Genomic DNA, 14,314 nt, shown 5'->3' on the forward strand with positions numbered 1-14,314 from the left:
CCAATGCGCCACCAGGGAAGCCCTGGCAGGCAGATTCTTAACCACTGCGCCACCAGGGAAGCCCCTCACGTTCATTTCTGATTTTAGGCATTTATATCTTGTCTCTTTTATTCTTTGTCAGTCTAGCTAAAGACTCATCAATTTTGTTGATTTTTCCAAAGAACCAACTTCTGGTTTCATTGATTCTTTTGTTTTTCTATTCTCCAGTTTATTTTTCTCCACTCTAATCTTTATTACTTCCTTCTGCTAGCTTTGGGTTTAGTTTTCTTTTCTTTTTCTAATTCCTCAGGGTATATAGTTTGGTTATTGACTTGAGATCTTTCTCTTCTTTTTTTTTTTATAAATTTATTTATTTATTTGTTTTTATTTTTGGCTGTGTTGGGTCTTGGTTGCTGCGCATGGGCTTTCTCTAGTTGAGGCAAGCGGGGTATACTCTTTGTTGCAGTAGGTGGGCTTCTCTTTGTCTTGGCTTCTCTTGTTGCAGAGCACGGGCTCTAGAGCGCAGGCTCAATAGCTGTGGCGCATGGACTTAGTTGCTCTGCGACATGTGGGATCTTCCTGGGCTAGAGATCGAACCCGTGTCCCCTGCATTGGCAGGCGGATTCTTAACCACTGTGCTGCCAGGGAAGACCCTCTTTCTTCTTTTTATGTAGGCATTTATAGCTATAAATTTTCCTCTGAGCCCTATCTTTGCTGCATATCATAAGTTTTACTATGTTACATTTTCATTTTCATTCACCTATAAGTATTTTCTAATTTCCTTTGTGATTTCTTCTTTGATGCAGTGTTTAAGAGTGTGTTGTTTAATTTCCACACATTTGTGAACTTGCTAGTTTTCTTTCTATTATTGATCTGTAGTTTCATTCCACTTTGGTCAAAAAAAGATACTTTGTATGAATTGTCTTTTAAAATGTATTATACTTGTTCTGTGACCTATATGGTCTATCCTGGAGAATGTTTTATGTGCATTTGTGAAGAATGTGTATTCTGCTGTTGTTGGATACAGTGTTTATATATCTCTGTTAGGTCTAGTTGGTTTATAATGTTGTTCAAGTCCTCTGGTTCCTTAATGGTCTTCTGTATAGGTGTTCCATCCACTATTGAAAGTGGTATATTGCAGCCTTCAATCACATTTTTTAATTCAGTTATTTCCATCTGGCTCCAGTTTTCTTATGTTTGTTGAAATTATCCATTTTAAACTCTGTACTTTTCCCACTAGATCCTTTAGAATTTTTATCACAGTTATTTTAATATCGCTGTCTAATAATTCCAACATTTGGGTTATCTGTGGGTCTACTTCTATTGATTATTCTTGTCTTGACCATGGGTCACATTTTTTGCTTTTCCTATTCTTATAATTTTTCATTAGGTACCTGGAGTTTTGTATCAAAGAACAGTAGAGGCTAAAATAAATAATATCTCCAGAGAGTTTTGATGAAGTCTACTTTAATTTTTCTTTTACGTTTATTGTTTTCCGTTACCTGTGTAAGAAAATTTTAGTACTTCCAAGCCACAAAGATATCCTCCTATGCTTTTAGGAGAATAAAGATAGTCTCCTAAAAGTTTTATGGTTTTAGATTTTACATTTGGGTCTCTGCCTGTTCTCAAGTTAGTATTTGCATATGGTGTAACATATGGGTCAAAATCCTATTTTTAAAATATGGACATTGAGATAGTCTAGCAACATATGTTGAAAAGATTTCTTTTTCCTGTTGAGTTGCTTTGGCTTTTTAATTGAAAATCAAGAGGCTGTATAAGTTCCTCTGTTGAATTTTTCATTTCAATCATTGCACATTTTTTTTGCTTTGTTTTGTTTTTCTAAAATTAATTAACTAATTATTTTTGACTGCGTTGGGCCTTCGTTGCTGCACGTGGGCTTTCTCTAGTTGTGGTGAGTGGGTGCTACACTTCGTTGCGGTGTGCGGACTTCTCATTGTGGTGGCTTCTCTTATTGATGAGCACCGGCTCTAGGCATGTGGGCTTCAGTAGTTGTGGCACATGGGCTCAGTAGTTGTGGCTTGCAGGCTCTAGAGCACAGGCTCAGTAACTGTGGTGCATGGACTTAGTTGCTCTGCGGTATGTGGGATCTTCCTGGACCAGGGCTTGAACCCGTCCCCTGCATTGGCAGGTGGATTCTTAACCACTGCGCCACCACCGAAGTCCCTGCACTTTTAATTTCTGTAAGTTCTATTTTTTTCAAATCCGCTGTGTTATTTTTCACCGTTTATTATTCCCAGTAAGTATTTATCAGGTTTGTCTTTTGTTTCATTTAAGAATAGTAAGCAGGGCTGTTTTTATAATGTCAGGTGATTCCAGTGGTCGGTTTTGGGGGGTTTGTTTTCACTCTCTGTTTCTGCTGATACTTCCTCATGGTTGTTTCCTTCTCTGCTTAGTTGCTTTAAACTGTGAGCTATTCATTATAGTTTCCTCAAAAAATTATTTCTGGGACTTTGAGTCCTGGAATAAAGATACATTCTTCCAGAAAACATAACTTAGCTTCTGCCCTTGATCACCTTAAACTGAAATTTGATGTTTAGCAGCACCCAGGCACAGTGAAAAAATTGGCTTGTGGTTATTCTTTTTTTTTTTTTTTTTTTTTTTTTTTTTTTGTGGTACGCGGGCCTCTCACTGTTGTGGCCTCTCCCGTTGAGGAGCACAGGCTCTGGACGCGCAGGCTCAGCGGCCATGGCTCACGGGCCCAGCCGCTCCGCGGCATGTGGGATCTTCCCGGACCGGGGCACGAACCCGTGTCCCCTGCATCGGCAGGCGGACTTTCAACCACTGCGCCACCAGGGAAGCCCGGCTTGTGGTTATTCTTATCAGGGACAATTTCCAACTTCCACTACACTCAGCCAGACAACTCTCTTTGTTGATCACTGGATGTGAGAAAGTGGGGCAAGTTCCATTATGGTTTATCTTTATCCTGAAGTTGTGATTCTCTGGGGTTCTAGTTTTTAGGGAGGGGAGATGTCTCCTATGAGACTCCTGTTCTGAATGGTATCTGAGCTCTTTGTATTGTTTTTACTCACTGCCAGGTCATGAAAAGCTCAGGGTTGCCAGGTTTGGCAAATGCCCTTGTGGCAAAAGTTGCTGAAATGCTCTGTTAACTTCCCTGGATTCCTATCTTCATTCAGGGCTTGGTATGATAATTCTTCATTCTTATTATCTCACCACTGCCTTTAATAAATATTTAAAAACATTTTATCAAGTCATTTTAGTTGGTTTTAGTGAGAGGTAGGTCTTAATTCCTAGCTCATGATATTACTGGAGATGGAAGTCAGGCATGATGATTTTCTTTTTGATAATTTTTTAAAATATTTATTTTATTGAAGTATAATTGATTTACAATGTTCTGTTAATTTCTGCTGTACAGCAAAGGGATTCAGATATATATATATATATATATATATATATATATATATACACACACACACACATATATTCAGATATGCATATATATATATATATATTCTTTTTCATATTCTTTTCCATTATGGTTTATCATGGGATACTGAATATAGTTCCCTGTGCTGTACAGTAAGACCTTGTTGTGTATCCATTCTATATATAATAGTTTGCATCTGCTAATCCCCTACTCCCAATCCATCTCTCCCCTACCCCCCCATCCCCTTGGCAACCACAAGTCTGTTCTCTATGTCTGTGAGTTTGTTTATGTTTCATAAATAAGTTTATTTGTGCAGTATTTTAGATTCCACATAAAGGTGATATCATATGGTATTTGTCTTTCTCTTTCTGACTTACTTCACTTAGTATGATAATCTCTAGGTCCATCCGTGTTGCTGCAAATGGCATTATTTCATTCTTTTTTATGGCTGAGTGGTATTCCATTGTATATGTATATCACATCTTCTTTATCCATTCATCTGTTGATGGACATTTAGGTTGCTTCCATGTCTTGGCTATTGTGAATAGTGCTATTGTGACATTGGGGTACATGTATCCTTTTGAACTAGAGTTTTGTCTGGATATATGCCCAGGAGTGGAATTGTTGGATCATATGGCAACTCTATTTTTAGTTTTTGAGGAACCTCCATACTGTTCTCCATAGTGGCTTCACCAATTTACATTCCCACCAACAGCATAGGAGGGTTCCCTTTTCTCCACACCCTCTCCAGCATCTGTTATTTGTAGATTTTTTTAATGATGGCCATTCTGACTGGTGTGAGGTGGTACCTCATTGTAATTTTGATTTGCATTTCTCTAATAATAGTGATGTTTGAGCATTTTTTCATGTGCCTGTTGGCCATCTGTATGTCTTTTTTGGAGAAATGTCTATTTAGGTCTTCTGCCCATTGAGTTGTTTGTTGTTTTTTGTTGTTGAGTTGTATGGTCTGTTTATATATTTTGGAAAGTAAGCCCTTGTTGGTCGCATAATTTGCAAATATTTTCTCACGGTCTGTTGGTTGTCTTTTCATTTTGTTTATGGTTTCCTTTGCTGTACAAAAGCTTGTAAGTTTGATTAGGTCCAATTTGTTTATTTTTGCTTTTATTTCTATTTCCTTGGGAGACTGACCTAAGAAAACATTGGTACAATTTATGCCAGAGAATGTTTTGCCTATGTTCTCTTCTAGGAGTTTTATGGTGTCCTGTCTTATATTTAAGTCTTTAAGCCATTTTGAGTTTATTTTTGTGTATGGTGTAACTTCATTGATTTACAAGGCATGATGATTTTTAAATAGGGGAAGGAGAGGGTCAGCTTTGGAGTCATCAGTTCTAGCTATTGTTTGTTTGCTTACTCAATGATATTTGAAGTCCTATTTTATGCCAGGCTCTGTATGAGACCCTGGGGATCCACCCCTGTCATGTTTCTTGCCCTTTTGGGGCTTATGTTCTGGCGAGGGAGACAGACTATGCATCTTAAATGCATGAGAAAAATAATGATGATCTGTAGGTATTGCTAAAGAAGATGTTATAGAGCTAAGGGGTCAGGGGAGAACCAGCTTACATAAGGTGGTCAGGGAAGACTTCTCTGCAGAGACAGCATTTAAACTGAGACCCAGAGGATGGTAGCAAGCCAGCCATTCATGAGAGAATGAGTTGGAAGGGAAGACTGAAGACAGGAAGACTGTCTCAGCTGTCTGGACAAGAGTGGACTGTCTTGATCTAAGAGAGTGAGGAAGGGGGACATTGGCAGGACTTGGTGCTTAGATGTTGGAGGAGAAGGCTGACACCAGCTCAAGTACTTAGCTGATGTGAATGGGCACACAGTGGGGATCACTGGGGAGAGAGCACGTTGAGAGGAGGGAAAAGTAAGGAAATCAGGCTGACACAGGCTCCAACATGGTGAACCCTGAAGACCTTATGCTAAGTGAAAAAAAGCCAGTCACAAAAGGACAAATGATTCCGCTCATATGAGGTACCCAGAGTAGTCAAATTCATAGAGAGAAGGTAGAGTGGTGATTGTCAGGGCTGGGAGAGGGAAATGGAAAGTTAGTGGGTTTTTTTTTTGTTTTTTTCTTTTTTGTTTTTTTTTTTTCCAGGCAAGGCTTTATTGGGGCCCCTGGTGCAGCAGGGGGCAGTGACAACAAATAACAGTTTCCCTTGCTGGCTCGCTCCCCGAAGCGGGCGAGCTTGTTCCCTATATGGGGTGAGGGTAGGGGTGTGTCTAGGGGTCAGGCCGGAGGGATGGCTTAGGTGTTTTGCCCACCCCTTAGGTGGTGTGGTGTGCAGGGGGCATGCGCAGTACGCTGCTTTTGCTCCCGACCCCCTTGCTTTTGCTTCAGGCTCTTCAAAAGTGGCAGTTGGGCTTTTTGGTCTCTTTGTGTTTAACGGATGCAGAGTGTCAGTTTTGCCATGAAGAAAGTTCTGGAGTGGGCGGTAGTGATGGCTACTGAGCCTGCGCTCTAGAGCCCGGGCTCCGCAACAAGAAAAGCCACCGCAATGAGACGCCCGCGCACCACAACGAAGAGTAGCCCCCGCTTGTGGCAACTAGGCAAAGCCCACATGCAGCAACAAAGACCCAAGGCAGCCAAAAAAAAAAAAAACTGTGAATGTCATACTGAACTGTAGACTTAACAGTGGTTGAGATGGTAAATTTTACATTATGTGTATTTTAACACAATTTAAAAAAGAGAGAGAGACCAGAAAATAAAATTCAGGTTGGACTTTTGAGTCTGATGTGGCCTGTGGGGCATCCACAGGGGAGAGATGTCCAAGAGGCAGGTGGCCAGATGGATCTGGGGTTGAGGGAGGGTCAGGGCTGGAGATGGACTTTGGTCCGTCCATCCAGTGGCAGCTGTGGGAGCAGGTGATCTCAACTACAGATTCACCTCCGTAACGCAGTTCTCTGCCTGCAGCCCCAGCAATCCCTCCTGGATGTGCTGGTCTGGAAGCTCAGTGGGTGGCGCCATGTGGCCTGGGCCCGGATCCCCGCCCAGGATGTGCTGTTCCCTGTGGTGGAGGAGGAACGGGGCCGGGACTGTGGGAAGATCCAGAGTCTGCTGCTCACAGTGAGGGGTCCCGGGGGCGAGGGTGCTGGGACTAGAATGGGCTGAGGCTCATAGGGCAGCACAGACATTGGGGTGGAGCCATGTGGTGCGCAACAGGGGTCCCCAAACTATTTATTTATTTGTTTATAATTTTTGGCCACGCCATGCTGCATGCGGGATCTTAGTTCCCTGACCAGGGATTGAACCCGTGCCCTCAGCAGTGAAAGTGTGGAGTCCTAACCACTGGACTGCCAGAGAATTCCCTCCAAACTATTTTTTTAAATTAAGTTTCTGGTCAAAAAGTTTTTAAATTTTAATTTTTTTCAATTAAAAAATGTTTTAATTAAAATTTTTTTAACTTTTAAAATTGTTTTAAAATTATTTTTTAAAGTGTACCAAACTCTTTTTAATTATCCAAAGTGCCAAAAGGAGATTGTGCCTTTACCCAGGTGAGCTTTGACATGAGATAAACCCCAAATATTGTCATCTCTGGGCCTGAACTGGCCATTTTGCTGACTAGGCTCTGACAGATGAGCAGGGTTATGAAAATGGGAGTGTGACTAATTAATTCCTTATAAGTACAGCTGATTTGGAGGCAAAAGATTTGTAAATGAGGTATCCCTGGGAGAGACACCAGCAGGGGTCCCTAGTGGTGAGAAGCTGTGACCACAGGGGTAAGGGACAGGGAATCTAAATGTGTTGGGGATGAGGTAACAGATGGGTGAGGGTGGGGTAGGGGAGAACAAGCTCAGAGCATAGTTTTGGGGTCTGGGGTCTGGGGTATAGGACGTGGCAGTGTTGGGGCAGGAGGGATAGGGAATGAGAGGGAGTTTAAGGGTGATGGGGCATTGGATGGAGGGCATGAAGAGGGTGGGGTACAAGGAGTACTCTTTGGATTAGGGATCTGGTGATGCAGAGAGTAGGGGCCTGCCTTGGAGGAGCAAGATGGTTGGCCTAGCTGGGGTAATAAGAGGTGGTCCCTAACATGCTTCCTCCCCTCAGCAGGCACCTGGGGCAGCCGCTGGCGAGGTCCGTGCCAAGCTGGAGCTCTTCCTGGGGCTGGAGCTGGGCAAGCAAGCCAAGGCCTGCACCTCAGAGCTCCCCCCGGACCTGCTGCCTGAGCCCTCGGCTGGGCTGCCCCTCAGCCTGGACCGGGACCGTGAGTGCGGGGCATGGGGCAGGCGGGCCCAGTTCTCCATTTGCCCGAGGTGTGGGGCTCGATGCTCAGCTGGGGGTTTGGATCAGAGGGGTCTGGGGTCAGGGACTCCAGTGGTCCCTGAGCTAACATGACCCCTTCCTTCTCTCCACCCCAGACTTCAGCTACTTCCAGCTCTGGGCTCACTTGTACCAGGCCCGAGGTGTGCTGGCAGCAGATGACAGTGGGCTCTCGGACCCCTTTGCTTGAATCCTCATCTCTACCCAGTGCCAGACCACACGGGTGAGGGCTGGGCTGGGATGTTGGTGGAGGGGCACTGGGAGACAAGGCGGGGTGGAGGCTGAGCTTTTTCCAAGACCCTAAGTCTCTCTTCCTGCCTTGGATTTTCAGGACAGGATACTGGATCAGACTGCCCTGATTTAGAGGGTGGCGTAGAACCAGAGGGTCTTAGGGGTGAGGAGTTCTTCTGACAACTGCTGTTGGCTCCTTCCCTGCATGGCCCTCAAGGTCCTGGAGCAGACGCTGAGCCCTCTATAGGATGAACTCGTGGCGTTTGATGAGTTAATCGTGGACGGGAAGAGGAAGCACCTGCAGGAGGAGCCCCCACTAGTGAGTGTCAATGTCTGTGACCACAGTAAGTTTGTGCGTGTGGCCTGGGCTCCACCTGGGTTCGCACCCCCAAGGATGCCCTCTTCTTGTCTTGATGTGCCCTCCCCTGGGTCCTGAGCCTCTTCTACTTTGGTCTTCACTGCCCTGCTCCCCGAAGGGCCCCTCTGTGTTCCTGGGCAGGACGCTGGCCGCCCTGAGGGTTAAGCTGAGGGAGGACCCTTACCAGCATCCTGAGTTGCAGTTCTTCCCCCTGAGGAAGGGGCCCCGGGCAGCCGGGGAGCTCATCGCCACCTTTGAACTCATTGAACTGGACTACAGTAGCTGACTTGAGGTCAGAGTGCTGTGGTCTAGCTGGCACACACCGTGGATCGCTTCTGCTATTATTTGTTTAGGTCATCCAGCTCCAGGGATGTGGGCACGTCCCAGGGTTACCCCTCCAACTCCCTTACCCCCAAGAGAATGCAGGCTGCAGGTCTGTCCTGGGACCACCTCATTGGACCTCCTGACTCCAGGTAACACTTGAAGTAGACCTACCCTAGGTTCACCTTGCCAGGCCTCCAACCCCAGAGAACCCAAGGCCGGATTGACCCTCATGCCTCAGACACCCATCCTCCTTCCTGTACATGGCTGTTTCCTGAGACACCCCACTCCCACCAATCCAGCCTTGCCAGGTTCCTCCGGTTTTATATTTCACCAGCAGTCCTCCATTTCTTTTCCCTGAGCCCAGGCTTTCCCTCCTTTGGCCTGATTCCTCTTTGACCTCTGATCTCTTGCTCCCTTCAGCCCTCAGTGCCTAGTGATGTGGAGCCCCAGGACCTGACCGCCCTGGTTGAGCCCCTCTCCGGACGCCTACCCCTGCCACCGCACGTGTGCCCGGTGCTTAGGGAGTTCCATGTTGAGGTAGCACCAGGCACTCACATCCTCCTCCCTTCCCTACCCCTGGGTGTCCTTCAGTCAGGTACAGGCCCCTGAATCTCCCACTTCCCAACCCCAGGTACTGTTCTGGGGTCTGAGGGGCCTTGGCCGTGTGCATCTGTTTGAGGTGGAGCAGCCCCAGGTTGTGCTGGAGGTGGCCGGTTGGCGAGTGGAGTCCGAGGTCCTGACCAGTTACCGTGAGAACCCCAATTTCACTGAGCTCGTCAGGCATCTGACAGTGGTGAGGACATGGGCTGGAGGCCAGAAGTGCTGGGCTGAGAAATGAAAGGGGGCAGTGGGATGGTGAATTCCCGGCTGGTTATATTACATTAACCCAGGGGTCACCAAACTTTCTATAAAGCGCCAAATAGTAAATATTTTAGGCTTTGTGGGCCGTACAGTCTCAGCTGCAGTTACTCAACTCTGCCATCATAGCATGTAATCAACCATAGGCGACAAGGAAATGAATGAGTATGGCAGTTCCAATAAAACTTTATTTACAAAAACTGACAGCAGGCCAGATTTGGTTTACAGGCAATAATTGGCTGATCCCTGGATTAATTCATGAACTGGTTGTGCTCCGTTGGCTCTGTTGATCGAGTGGATTAGCCAAAAGTCATGAAGTGTGAGTCCAAAGAAATCTGAGACACCAGGGGCTATGAAGACAAATACATTCTTTGTTTAATTTGTAATTACTGTACTCTAGTATGGGCTTTGGAGTCAAATTCTGGCAATGTCACTTAGGAGCTTGTCAAATCACTTGTCTGATTTGAGCTTTAGTTTTTCTGTTTGTTTGTTTGTTTAAAAAAGGGACGAAAGGGTGCTATAAGGAGCCAATGAAAGAAAGGATCTTGGTGAAAGGGCTTTGTAAACTGAAGAGTGCTGTGCCGGGGCAAGGCGGGGACTGGGACAAAGCACAGTGGTTCCCGACTGCAAGGGGGAGCACAGCAACAGCAACAACAAAACCCAACACTATTTCATGACTCTGTTTTACATGCAGCAGTTTTCAGTTTGAAAACTTCATTGTGCTATAAGATGATGAAACTGAAAGCACTTTGCTCACTGAACTTCTAGGGGATGTTCCTCTCATTTCCCATTTCATAGTGCAAGTTGAGGAAAACACCCCTCTCTCCACTGTGCACCTGAAAAGAATGTGAATGCTTTGTTGTTGGGTGGAATGTTCTATATCAGATACCAGTCAGGTCAAGTTGGGTTGATAGTATTATTCAAGCTTTCCTAAAAAAAGCCTCCTTGGGAATTTTATGTCTAGTTGTTCTATCCATTATTAAGAATATGGTATTGAAGTTTCCAACTTTTGTTGAATTGTTTCTCCCTTTATTTTTTTGTCTTATTTTTTTTATTTTTATTTTTTTTTGCGGTACCCGGGCCTCTCACTGTTGTGGCCTCTCCTGTTGCGGAGCACCGGCTCCAGACGTGCAGGCTCAGCGGCCATGGCTCACGGGCCCAGCCACTCTGCGGCATGTGGGATCTTCCCGGACCGGGACACGAACCCATGTCCCCTGCATCGGCAGGCGGACTCTCAACCACTGCGCCACCAGGGAGCTCCTATTTTTTTGTCTTTTTTTACTTGTATTTTCAGTTTTTGTTGTTAGGTGCATATATATTTATAATTGTTATAACTTCCTATGAATCGATCTGTTTATCATTATAAAATGTTCTTGTTTGTCTCTAGTTTGTCTTTTTTTTTTTTAACATCTTTATTGGAGTATAATTGCTTTACAATGGTATGTTAGTTTCAGCTTCACAACAAAATGAATCAGTTATATATATACATATGTTCCCATATCTCTTCCCGCTTGCGTCTCCCTCCCTCCCACCCTCCCTATCCCACCCCTCCAGACAGCCACAAAGAACCGAGCCGGTTTCCCTGTGCCATGCGGCTGCTTCCCACTGGCTATCTACCTTACGTTTGTTAGTATATATATGTCCATGTCTCTCTCTCGCCCTAACACACCTCACCCTTCCCCCTCCCCATATCCTCAAGTCTGTTCTCCAGTAGGTCTCTGTCTTTATTCCTGTTTTACCCCTAGGTTCTTCATAACATTTTTTTTTTCTTAAATTCCATATATATGTGTTAGCATACGGTATTTGTCCTTCTCTTTCTGACTTACTTCACTCTGTATGACAGACTCTAGATCTATCCACCTCATTACAAATAGCTCAATTTCGTTTCTTTTTATGGCTGAGTAATATTCCATTGTATATATGTGCCACATCTTCTTTATCCATTCATCCGACGACGGGCACTTAGGTTGTTTCCATCTCCGGGCTATTGTAAATAGAGCTGCAATGAACATTTTGGTACATGACTCTTTCTGAATTCTGGTTTCCTCAGGGTATATACCTAGTAGTGGGATTGCTGGGTCATATGGTAGTTCTATTTGTAGTTTTTTAAGGAACCTCCATACTGTTCTCCATAGTGGCTGAACCAATTCACATTCCCACCAGCAGTGCAAGAGTGTTCCCTTTTCTCCACACCCTCTCCAGCATTTATTGTTTCTAGATTTTTTGATGATGGCCATTCTGACTGGTGTGAGATGATATCTCATTGTAGTTTTGATTTGCATTTCTCTAATGATTAATGATGTTGAGCATTCTTTCATGTGTTTGTTGGCAGTCTGTATATCTTCTTTGGAGAAATGTCTATTTAGGTCTTCTGCCCATTTTTGGATTGGGTTGTTTATTTTTTTGTTATTGAGCTGCATGAGCTGCCTGTAAATTTTAGAGATTAATCCTTTGTCAGTTGATTCATTTGCAAATATTTTCTCCCATTCTGAGGGCTGTCTTTTGGTCTTGTTTATGGTTTCCTTTGCTGTGCAAAAGCTTTGAAGTTTCATTAGGTCCCATTTGTTTATTTTTGTTTTTATCTCCATTACTCTAGGAGATGGGTCAAGAAGGATCTTGCTGTGATTTATGTCATAGAGTGTTCTGCCTATGTTTTCCTCTAAGAGTTTGATAGTTTCTGGCCTTACATTTAGGTCTTTAATCCATTTTGAGCTTATTTTTGTGTATGGTGTTAGGGAGTGATCTAATCTCATACTTTTACATGTACCTGTCCAGTTTTCCCAGCACCACTTATTGAAGGGGCTGTCCTTTCTCCACTGTATATTCCTGCCACCTTTATCAAAGATAAGGTGACCATATGTGCATGGGTTTATCTCTGGGCTTTCTATCCTATTCCATTGATCTATCTTTCTGTTTTTGTGCCAGTACCATACTGTCTTGATTACTGTAGCTTTGTAGTATAGTCTGAAGTCAGGCAGCCTGATTCCTCCAGCTCCATTTTTTGTTCTCAAGATTGCTTTGGCTATTCGGGGTCTTTTGTGTTTCCATACAAATTGTGAAATTTTTTGTTCTAGTTCTGTGAAAAATGCCAGTGGTAGTTTGATAGGGATTGCATTGAATCTATAGATTGCTTTGGGGAGTAGAGTCATTTTCACAATGTTGATTCTTCCAATCCAAGAACATGGTATATCTCTCCATCTGTTTGTATCATCTTTAATTTCTTTCATCAGTGTCTTATAATTTTCTGCATACAGGTCTTTTGTCTCCTTAGGTAGGTTTATTCCTAGATATTTTATTCTTTTTGTTGCAATGGTAAATGGGAGTGTTTTCTTGATTTCACTTTCAGATTTTTCATCGTTAGTATATAGGAATGCCAGAGATTTCTGTGCATTAATTTTGTATCCTGCTACTTTACCAAATTCATTGATTAGCTCTAGTAGTTTTCTGGTAGCATCTTTAGGATTCTCTATGTATAGTATCATGTCATCTGCAAACAGTGACAGCTTTACTTCTTCTTTTCCGATTTGGATTCCTTTTATTTCCTTTTCTTCTCTGATTGCTGTGGCTAAAACTTCCAAAACTATGTTGAATAAGAGTGGTGAGAGTGGGCAACCTTGTCTTGTTCCTGACCTTAGTGGAAATGCTTTCAGTTTTTCGCCATTGAGGATGATGTTGGCTGTGGGCTTGTCATATACGGCCTTTATTATATTGAGGAAAGTTCCCTCTACACCTACTTTCTGCAGGGTTTTTATCATAAATGGGTGTTGAATTTTGTCAAAAGCTTTCTCTGCATCTATTGAGATGATCATATGGTTTTTCTCCTTCAATTTGTTAATATGGTTAATCACATTGATAGATTTGCGTATATTGAAGAATCCTTGCATTCCTGGAATAAACCCCACTTGATCATGGTGTATGATCCTTTTAATGTGCTGTTGGATTCTGTTTGCTAGTATTTTGTTGAGGATTTTTGCATCTATGTTCATCAGTGATATTGGCCTGTAGTTTTCTTTCTTTGTGACATCCTTGTCTGGTTTTGGTATCAAGGTGATGGTGGCCTCGTAGAATGAGTTTGGGAGTGTTCCTCCCTCTGCTATATTTTGGAAGAGTTTGAGAAGAATAGGTGTTAGCTCTTCTCTAAATGTTTGATAGAATTCGCCTGTGAAGCCATCTGGTCCTGGGCTTTTGTTTGTTGGAAGATTTTTAATCACAGTTTCAATTTCAGTGTTTGTGATTCTTCTGTTCATATTTTCTATTTCTTCCTGATTCAGTCTTGGTAGTTTGTGCATTTCTAAGAATTTGTCCATTTCTTCCAGGTTGTCCATTTAATTGGCATAGAGTTGCTTGTAGTAATCCCTCATGATTTTTTGTATTTCTGCAGTGTCAGTTGTTACTTCTCCTTTTTCATTTCTAATTCTATTGATTTGAGTCTTCTCCCTTTTTTTCTTGATGAGTCTGGCTAATGGTTTATCAATTTTGTTTATCTTCTCAAAGAACCAGCTTTTAGTTTTATTGATCTCTGCTATCGTTTCCTACATTTCTTTTTCATTTATTTCTGATCTGATTTTTATGATTTCTTTCCTTCTGCTAACTTTGGGGTTTTTTGTTCTTCTTTCTCAATTGCTTTAGGTGCAAGGCTAGGTTGTTTATTCGAGATGTTTCCTGTTTCTTAAGGTTAGATTGTATTGCTATAAACTTGCCTCTTAGAACTGCTTTTGCTGCATCCCATAGATTTTGAGTCGTCGTGTCTCCATTGTCATTTGTTTCTAGGTATTTTTTGATTTCCTCTTTGATTTCTTCAGTGATCACTTCGTTATTAAGTAGTGTATTGTTTAGCCTCCATGCGTTTCTATTTTTAACAGATCTTTTCCTGTAATTG

General features: G+C 43.1%; 1 protein-coding gene across 1 annotated transcript in view; it reads left to right on the plus strand.

Annotated features, from left to right (window-relative positions):
• Nucleotides 1–14,314, plus strand: part of LOC103070783 (fer-1-like protein 4) — a 51,284-nt gene that overhangs the window by 18,078 nt on the left and 18,892 nt on the right. Inside the window, 7 exon segments of the mRNA XM_007447810.1 lie at nt 6,318–6,470; nt 7,455–7,608; nt 7,763–7,887; nt 8,113–8,247; nt 8,372–8,545; nt 8,998–9,114; nt 9,209–9,370. Of these exon segments, the coding sequence (XP_007447872.1) occupies nt 6,318–6,470; nt 7,455–7,608; nt 7,763–7,887; nt 8,113–8,247; nt 8,372–8,545; nt 8,998–9,114; nt 9,209–9,370 (1,020 nt within the window).

Source organism: Lipotes vexillifer, unplaced genomic scaffold (assembly GCF_000442215.2).
Source record: "Lipotes vexillifer unplaced genomic scaffold, Lipotes_vexillifer_v1.1 scaffold397, whole genome shotgun sequence".
NCBI classification, from domain to species: domain Eukaryota; kingdom Metazoa; phylum Chordata; class Mammalia; order Artiodactyla; family Lipotidae; genus Lipotes; species Lipotes vexillifer.